Below are 9,942 nucleotides of genomic sequence, written 5' to 3'. Positions count from 1 at the left end.
AGAGAGAGAGAGAGAGACGCGTCGATGTTTTATAGGTCTTATGAATGACCGACAATCTGACAAAACGCATTCGGCAGATTGGTCATTCCTGACGTCTCTTTGAGGTGTTAGAAATGCCAGAAAAATATTCCCGAACTCTCAAAACAAATCCGTACATTATATGTATAATGTATGGTGGGACGGTTTTTTTCGTCCAAAACCTATTATTTAGAGCCTGAAACGCGTTATACAGGCGATTTTTTCCAAAGTCACTATTTCTTTTGGAAATGGTCGGAAACAATTGTTTGCATTCCTAACGCCTCTCTGAGGTGTTAGAAGTGCCAGAAAAATTTTCCCGACCTTTCAAAACAAATCCGCACATTATATGTATATATGTATATAATGTACGGTGGGGCGGCTTTTTTCGTCCAAAACCTATGATTTAGAGCCTGAAACGCGTTAACTTCGCAAATGTCGTGTTCAATGGTCCACTGAACATGACACCTGTCTCAGGTCAGATCAGCCTTTCACAAAATGTTACTAGTGTTAGTCTTACACGCTACATTGATTCACAACAAGTGCGGCACTACTGTGCCACTATTGTTTTCAAAACACACAAAAGGACTGAGGCATACTGATCGAGTTCCCAATTTTCACAGAACGAAACGCGAAAACAACATTTTTCTTCGTACTACTACAAAGTCGGTTGTAAACCACAGCATGTTGAAAATATGGCGATGTACAAAGGAAATAGCTATGTTCAGCAAAATAAAAGCGAATTACATGTCATGACGATGTCAATTTCTGGAATATTTCGACATTAGACCACGGGTATATCCCGATGGCTTGTGGTACATGTGGGAAATAACCGTACGACAAGAAAAAATTCCTCGATATTGCTGATCAAAGGTAGGTGAGAGTCATTTTGAGAGTGAGCTGACAACAACAGGTGTAGAACGAGGATGATAAAATGGCGACCGGAGAAGACTTAATTATATTAGCACAGTAAACCAGACCAATATAATATAATAAAATGGGCTTAGTAAATCGAAGATTCAGTTGACCATGGGGACAGTGACCACCAGATTTAGTGGTCATCTGTCTGTCTGTCAGCAACTATTAAATCGCCTTAGTTACAACCAAGTGCACTTGTTAACAGTGCTTTTAAACAATCAGTAGAGGCTAACGTTTGAATGATTCATGTAGCTACAAGCCCAATTTTTACGAGTAAACCGTAATTATTGGTCTGTCGTTGCAATGTTTATTTGGTTAGCGAAGGGGGCCTGACTGACCAATACACCCTGGAGAGTACTATGTTCAAAATATTGTATTTGACTGATGTTATACCTGATCATGGCGATACCTTACGTGCCTACTTTTTGGAAAACAGCCAACACTCGCTACCATACATAAACCAGTGACGTCGGTTGTTATTGTTATTCAGGCAAGGGTCACGCATGCGCCCTGTTACCAAGTGGCACACGAAAACATAACAACGGTATCTGTTGTCACTTCCCTTTCGTTAGGCTACTTCGTGTGTTGTGTTGATTTTTTTTCAATATCAACGATTCGTAAGAAACGCAACATGGCCTACGACTGCATAGACAGGGGAATAAGTCGTCTTTTTGCCCTGTACGGAGGCTTCCTGGCACGGCACCCCCTCCCCTTCCTTGTTCTGCCCGTCCTGTTGGCAGGTGGACTGGGAGCGGGAATGTATTTTATGGTGTCAGATTCGTCCGTGGAAGGATTGTACACACCCGATAATGGACGGGGGAAAACAGAGCGCGCTGAGGCCGAACAGCACTTCCCTGTCAATGACTCGGAAGCTTTTCAGCCTTCCAGAATTATTACGCTCGGTAGATCGGCCAGCGTCATCGTGACGAGTAAAGGACTCGACGACGTTTTGAGGATTTCTGTTCTGCGAGAGGTCCTGTCACTCTACAGCAACATTTCCGGACTAGAGGCACAAGTGTCTGGAACAAACTACACATTTGCGGACTTGTGTGCCACATGGCAATCTCGGTGTGTAGTCGATGGGTACCAACTTCTAAATTTCACATTGGAAAAAGATGAAAACACGACCATTGGTTACCCCTGGACAAATCTTCCTGGCGGGACTCGGCTCTTCAGTGGAGCCACCCTCGGAGGGGTAACTCTAGAGCCGGGAACGGAGGACGTCAGCACCGCAGCCGCCTTCAAACTGACCTTCTACCTACGCAGTGAAAATCCCGAAGATGACAAACTGAGCGAAGAATGGGAAAAGGCCTTTCTGTCCTACATGGACAACTTTGAATCAGACATTATCGACGTCTCTCAAACCTCGTCTCAGTCCCTTGAGGAGGAACTGTCCGAACTAACACCTCGCATCATCCCACGGTTCTCCATCACCTTCACAGTCCTCATCACCTTCTCCATTTTCTCCTGCATGATGCTGGACATGGTCCGCACCAAGCCGTGGCTGGGCATGCTCGGCGTCGTGTCGGCAGGCATGGCGGTGGTGTCCTCCATGGGGCTGTGTTTGTACTGTGGGGTCAAATTCACCAGCGTGGTGGCCTCCATGCCGTTTCTCATCATAGGTGTGTATGTAGACTGGTTTATTTGCAGAAACACATACTTCATACATACATAGTACAGTAGGTTACAAGCTTTTTGCAGCCAAAGGCTGAATTGAGAAGCTTTTACAAGTTTTTAAGAACTACATGACTAATACATAATGTATATACATAAAAAGTGCCTTGAGAGGCATTAAACACCACTTATGCGCTAGAATAATGCACATTTATGCTAAAATTACATCATACAACTTCTGTTGGCAAATTACTTAAGTACAACTGACAATAATAAAAAAGTACAATTACATCATGTGCAACAACATAAAATGAAATCTACTGTATGGCAAGGTTATTCAGTATGTTCAGCATTGTGGGGACAGGACTGCATAAATATCTTTTTGTCCCAATGGGTGGTTTGTAGCGCCGTGTTTGCCTTAGCTGCATGTTGTGTGAGTGGTTACTAACTGGGGGTGAGCAATGTATCAACTTCATTTTGTAGAAATCTCTATCAGTGCCTTAATCTTAAAAACTAATGATGGTGTTCGACCATATCGTTGTCGATGACGACCCTGACTTCAGTCAACAGTAACAGTTAATAATAACTTTATTGCAAAACAATTGTACAGGCTAGGGTACGAACTATTGCGTCTACTAATACTTAACGGCGATTTCATAACGCTAACATATCTTACACAAGATTGTATGAATGAAAGGTTTATTCGTCAAAAAACACATGGCAGCCGCAGACTGAATTTCGTGTTTTGCAACAATGACAGATTTAAAAATACGCTTAAAAGTACATACTTGACCACATTAAAAGTGATAAGGGAAGTGATTTTAAAACCTACATTATATATACAAATCGGATACAAATTGTTTAGCTACTATGGGATAGAAATGAGCTTATACAATCATTTGAGGAATTTCTAATGTCTATATGTATACCACACAGGGGTTGTCACGTGTCATTATGTACTTAAAAGTGTTCTTCAAGTCCATTGGGATAAATTCTGGAATAGAAGATGAAAGTATTGTGTATAGTGAATTGCGTATATCGACATAAAAATTATATCCGGATATACAACCACAAATTTAAAGTGATATTCGTCCGCAATTATATCTGGACAAAATAAGAATGTAGCGTTTACCTCTACCTTGTAAATATGCCTAATAATCATACATAAATTGTAAACGATATCATATACGAGAGGGGGGATAGATCCGCATTAACTTTTTTTCATTTAACAACTGCATGTTTAGACTTGATTAGTTAGTACAGTTTTTAGTACTTATAATTATTTGAGGTAAAAAAAAACGTGTTAAGCAGAAAGAATGTGGTGATTAAACGTTATTTTGTACCATTAGTTTTTTTAGGACAAAGTACCTATTATGAAATCTAGTACTGGCAAAAAAAATGAGGTAACACCCCCTCTTGCCCATTTTTACCAGTAGGTATGTCTCAATATTACTGAATTCTCTCTCTGGAAAAAGGGTACTAGCCCTTTCTTTTACCAGAGAGAGATTTTAATTTATTATTTGGTAAAAAAATGGGCTACAGGGGGTGCTAGCCCATTTTTTTTACCAGAGAGAAGTCTTGATGATTTCATTAAATCTGCTAACATGGCTGAGGCAATAAAAATCATTGCCAAGGCGACGACTGAATGATATATATTATTTCATGTGGTGGAGCTAGCAATCTACATTACAATTATCAGAAAAACATATTTCCCTATGTTATAATTATATATATAAAGACATGCACGTAGTGAAATTTACAGGCGGGGTGGAGGAGGTGTGGGGCAATATACCAAATACACGTATAGGAGGAATCAGCCGTTCTTCCCCAGCAATATAGATTTTATGATGACATAACTTACTTACTTTACTTTGGTCGAGTTCCCGCTAGAACCAAACTGAAAACCATCCTCCACTTCACTCTATCCTCCACCAGAGACTGGATTTTATGTCTGGTCTGAAGTTGTTACTCCTTTGACTTTTTTTTAACCTTTTGTGGGTTCCAAAAGGACGGATAATTTCTTTTCTCTCTGTGACCTGTTTGAATATGGTCTTTGGCCAAAGACAGCTGTGCTCTCTGCCCATGGTGTGGGGAGAAGACTGATGACCAGTAATTAATCATGCCAGGCATCTGGATGGGTGGCACGTGGGTACCCCGTGTAAGTTACCTGCTTGATCCAAAAACCACATGGCCGAAGGTTTCCTCCAAACCAATTCCCTGGGGAACGCATTCGTGCAATTTTTGAAATTCTTTCAAAGCGATCGTAGTACTTACACAAATGCCACCGCCCCAAAGGCGTCGCCAAAAATGCGTCATTGTTTGTTTGCAATCTTTAGCCCATTTCAATGCAGTTAGCACGCTTTTCCAGGACAATCTCTTTTTGGTAGTAAATAAATGGGATAAATAACCAAAGCTGTATGTTTTTACCCTGCATCCAGGTATCGGTGTGGACGACATGTTCATCATGATCGCGGCCTGGAGGAAGACCCATCCTGGAGGCAGCGTGGAGAAACGCATGGAGGAGACGTACGCGGAGGCTGCTGTCTCCATCACCATCACAACCATCACGGACGGACTGGCCTTCGGCATCGGCGCCATCACAGTGTTCCCGGCCATCCGCATTTTCTGCATCTATACTGGCGTAGCCGTACTTTTTGATTACTTCTTCCAAGTAACCTTTTTCGGCGCCTGTATGGTATATGTAGGTCGCCGTGAGAAAGCTAATCGCCACGCAGCTACCTGCATGCGGGCTGTCACTCCTAGCGAGGCCAAGGATAGGTCAGGTTGCTATCGCCTTTTCTGCACGGGAAATACATTGGCTGGAGTAAACGAGAAGGGGGAATTTTCGGGTAGCGATCATGCTATTATGACCTTTTTCAAGGATTATTTTGGGCCTTTCATCACAAAAACATGGGTAAAGGTTATAGTGATGTTGATGTTTGCCGGGTACTTAGGTTGTGCTATGTGGGGATGCCTGCAGTTAAGAGAAGGCATTCGTCTCAGTAACCTTGCTGCCGATGACTCCTATGTAGTGAGCTACAACAACAAAGACGACCAGAATTTTATGTCTTATGGCGCCAAAATTTCTGTCGGCTTTACTGATGAGCTAGAATATTGGAACACAACCGTCCAAAGCGAAATTGAAAATACTCTCAGTCTGTTTGAGGAAACGAGCTTTACTTCGGGGAAAAATGAAACAGAATCTTGGCTTCGCGATTATCTTGATTTCATTGATCAGTTCTCCAGTATCATCCCTGGTCTGAATGCCTCAAGAAAAGAACCTTTCATCACAAATCTCAAAGATCATTTTCTCACAAACGTTCATTTCAAACGGTATGAGCTCGACATTGAGTTCAACGACAACAAGAGCGAAATTCTCGCTTCACGTTTCCTCGTTCAAACGAAAGAAATTACAAATTCTGTCCGTGAAAAGGAAATGGTTATCAAGATGAGAGACCTGGCTGATCAGAGCCCTTTCCAAACCACGGTTTACCACCCTAGCTTTATTTTCTATGATCAGTACATCGCCATTCTTCCCAACACCCTGCAGAACTTGGGTATCGCCACAGCCACCATGTTCGTGGTGGCCCTTGTCCTCGTGCCCCACCCCGTCTGTTCCGTCTGGGTGACCCTGTCCATCGCGTCCATCTGTACCGGGGTGGTCGGGTACATGACCTTATGGGACGTCAATCTAGACGCCATTTCCATGATCAACATCATCATGTGTATCGGCTTTTCAGTCGACTTTTCGGCTCATATCACTTACGCCTTCGTATCCTGTAAAGAAGACAGTAGTAACGCTAGATCGGTGTTTGCCCTGTATACTTTAGGCATGCCCATCCTGCAGGGTTCCCTGTCCACAATACTGGGTGTAGCGGCCTTGTCCACTGCTCCGTCTTATATCTTCCGCACCTTTTTCAAAACGATGTTCTTGGTAATTCTGCTAGGAGCGATGCACGGACTAGTTGTTCTTCCCGTGCTGTTGACCTTCATGGGTCCAGGTGCCTGTAGGGGCAGGCAAGTTGTCAGGGAAACACCGAGTGGTCAGCACCGCAATGTTTTGATTGACGACAACATGCGAGCTTGGATAGACAGTTTGAAAAAACCCGATGGAAATAACAGCAAATCGGAGCGTCCTTCAAGTGATCAGTCCAGCAGTACCTTACCCACATCATCACAGTATACGTACAGCAATCCTTCATTCGAACCTGAACAGACGTGGAGTGGATCCGCGTTAAAGGCATGATCCAATGCAAAAACAAAAAATACTAGTATTCTGGATGAAGTAATGTGTAATATTCTTATCTACTGCCATTTCCTAGCACATTTTCGTCATCATTTCATACTAGCGTTTGAAATAGCCCAAAACAAGCTACGTGAAGAGTCCCTTTATTTTTGGATACCACGCATGAATAGCTAGAACCAGCCTAGTATTATAATACAAAACAAGCAACAATTTTCGCTCCTCTGAATGCATCTAAGAAGAATCATGATGACCTTCCTAAGATAAATTGGTCACAGTTGGCTGTCGCAGCCGGGCATTATATATAGTATGATCTAAGACTAGTAAACAACGTCGTCGACCAACTCCCGACCACAAATATCTCCATTTTTAATAGGACTATTATAGCTAACTCTAAAAAATTGTCTGGAAAAGTTAGGAAGTCTGTATGTGTTCGGCTATACGTGATAGAGACTTGAGTGGAGATTTGCATGAAATCCAACTGTACAATATGGGAACTACTGTAACAGTTTTGCTTCAGTTCGAGAGTTTTTTCCCAGTAGGAGAAAGGAGGTTTAATTAAGCTTGGTTGTAGAAACATCTGTATGTTCATGTTACTGTTGTTTTCAGGGCACGATCTAGGCTGGTGTTGTTTATTCTCCTGATGATGTGATATGACTTAGGAGGTATTTTGTGAGTCCATATCTGGTTGTATATTGTTGGCAGAAAATTAGTGATACAGAATCTCACATTCCATGTTGATACACTATCTCTTTTGCTCTACTATACCACACTAAACCAAACAAGAATGTATTAGGTGATCTTTATTTGTTTGTTTACAAACGAACATTTCCGTCTAATTCATGCCTTCGAACTTGTAACTGTTAAGTGTAGGATTATGAATGTGTACATGACTACATATAGTGAAGTGCAAGTGCAACAAAAGGACATAACAATATTATCACCGCACTGTAGTGTGTACGTGCATTTCTAACATTAGAAACATAACTAGCGCCTAGCATACGCTGAAAATATTTCCATGCATTATGAAAGTATTATTGTAAGACCTCGGTCTCGATGGGTGACCCTTACAAGTTCGTAAGATGACCGCAGATGTTGTAGATGTACGTACCCGGAACAAATGACACAGGAGCCAGAGCTACATAGTGACGTGACTGTATTCTCTCTCTCTCCGATACTCTCTCTGATACTCTCTGATACTGCCTTCACTACATGGTTACATGACTTTTTATACTCTTAGCCACCTACTTACAGGTTTCTTGGAAAAAGTGCCATCATACTTCCTGTATCAGTCCTTAGACATTAGTGGAAAATCCCTGACCATTACCAAATAAGGCAACGTCCAGCCACTGGGACCTTAGGTTCCCTGCTGTCAGGACCCCATTAGTTCTTCCCGGGTCATTAACTAGATGTCACTCAAAGATCTCTTACATTTCTCAGAACAGAGGAAAATGATTCAGTACAAGAACACGAAAGTGGTTTTCCAACCTACTGTACAAGAAACTTGTATAACCTGTGATACTTATTATTATCAATATACTACAGGCTAGGGCACCCTATTACATTATGAAAATATGTGTTTTGCCAAAGTGCCAAAAATTTAATGTTTTCAACACCGAAAATGCCAAAAGTATGCCATTTTTTGCACTGTAATTGAAATTGCAGTTTTTGTTGCAAATCTATGTATGGGAAGGGATTGTTAATGCTGTCATTTTAGCCTATATACTAGTATCATGTCCAGTTCCATTTGGTTTGGCCAAAAAGTGACGTTGATCTCTGACAGACATCCCATTGAAATCCATAAATGGATTTCAAAAATGGTGCGCTTAAAAAAAAGCGGTGGCTGTTAACAAAATCCAGAGGTGATCTTGAAAACAAGGTTGTAATCAAATATGTGAGTGGATAGCTCTTCATCATTTTCCAACCTTAATATAAAAACCTTAATATATAAATTTTCAAATGCGTTGAGTCGAAAAAAATGGCCCCACACGTGGGTCTGCATGGAGGGGCACTATTCAGTTACTGGATTATAAAATGTTCAATTCCTTGTTAATATATAACCAAATTTTACAAATTTGGTTGATTTTGTATCAATAAAAATGTGTTTGTTTACAAAATGATACTGGCCTCTGCTCTTGAGACTGCCTTTAAGAGCATTATTCCTCCTTGACAGTTTCATTTTTCGCATCAACATGATGAAGTATGACATAACATTACATCAAGTCTGGCATCTAGTGGTGCATGGATGACAATTTCACATGCATGTTTTTTTAACAGTCATCACTTCTTCAGTTTATAGTTTCATGTTTGTTTACTACATGCTACTATCACTGTGCAATAGAATATACTTCTCATCAGTTATACGAGTAAATGCTTGACTCAATGTACTTCGGCCAACCACTACTACACGTGAAAGTGGCATGTTATGCCAAAGCGGCCTCTTACGTATATACAGGTTGGACAATTAAGTTTCAGGATTGATTAGCCTCCTTTGTAGCCGTTCCGGGAGAGGTTTGTTTTGTTGTTGTTGTTGTTGTTGTTTTTTTGTTTGGGGGGGGCGCTTATTTGCAACTTGCGATTTTCTGATCAAACGTAGATCGCACGCATTATATAATTAGAAGCCCTGATCGCCAACCCTGGACGACATTCTAGAGTTGGTGATCAGGGCTCATAATGCGTGCGATCTACGTTTGATCACAGAAAATCGTGCAAGTTGCAAATAAGCGCCCCCGCTCCAAAAAAAAGCCGACCCCACCCGGAACGCCTGCCAAAGGAGGCTAATGTATTATGTAAATAGACATGTAAATATTATTTGTATTTGCGTCGGCATATCGAATTAAAGAATTGAGTGAATTGAAAGAGTTTGCTTACTCGCTTTATCCATCCATTTATTACATCCATGAAAAACAGATGTACTGTATATGGTGTGTGTGTGTGTGTGTGTGTGTGTGTGTGTGTGTGTGTGTGTGTGTGTATGTGTGTGTGTGTTTGTGTGTGTGTGTGTGTGTGTTTCCGCGAGGCCCTTAGGTCAAGTTGTTATGGATATGGCTGGGTTCAGTCTGTCCCTTTTCACATCTAGGAGCGCTCGCTGTTTTACCGGTATTTTTCGTTACATGACCTCCTTGACAGCTGGCGTCGTTTGTCTTTCACGA

General features: G+C 41.5%; 1 protein-coding gene across 1 annotated transcript; it reads left to right on the top strand.

Annotated features, from left to right (window-relative positions):
* Nucleotides 1-1,445: 1,445 nt before the first annotated feature.
* On the top strand, nucleotides 1,446-9,621 carry LOC109477099 (patched domain-containing protein 3-like). The gene is made up of 2 exons (XM_019778146.1): nucleotides 1,446-2,555; nucleotides 4,986-9,621. The coding sequence occupies exons 1-2, from the start codon at nucleotides 1,565-1,567 to the stop codon at nucleotides 6,791-6,793; spliced, it is 2,799 nt and encodes a 932-aa protein (XP_019633705.1). The 5' UTR covers nucleotides 1,446-1,564; the 3' UTR covers nucleotides 6,794-9,621.
* The last annotated feature ends 321 nt before the right edge of the window (nucleotides 9,622-9,942 follow it).

Source organism: Branchiostoma belcheri, unplaced genomic scaffold, assembly GCF_001625305.1.
Source record: "Branchiostoma belcheri isolate BF01 breed outbred unplaced genomic scaffold, Haploidv18h27 scaffold4, whole genome shotgun sequence".
Taxonomy (NCBI): domain Eukaryota; kingdom Metazoa; phylum Chordata; class Leptocardii; order Amphioxiformes; family Branchiostomatidae; genus Branchiostoma; species Branchiostoma belcheri.
Note: the sequence above shows the minus strand (reverse complement) of the source record. Positions and strands in the feature narration are given on the sequence as shown.

Bases quoted from the DNA above. Each gene is read 5' to 3' on its own strand.
- LOC109477099 (XM_019778146.1), top strand. From the start codon at position 1,565: ATGGCCTACGACTGCATAGACAGGGGAATAAGTCGTCTTTTTGCCCTG. The intron at 2,556-4,985 runs GTGTGTATGTAG...CCCTGCATCCAG, and splicing joins CATGCCGTTTCTCATCATAG to GTATCGGTGTGGACGACATG.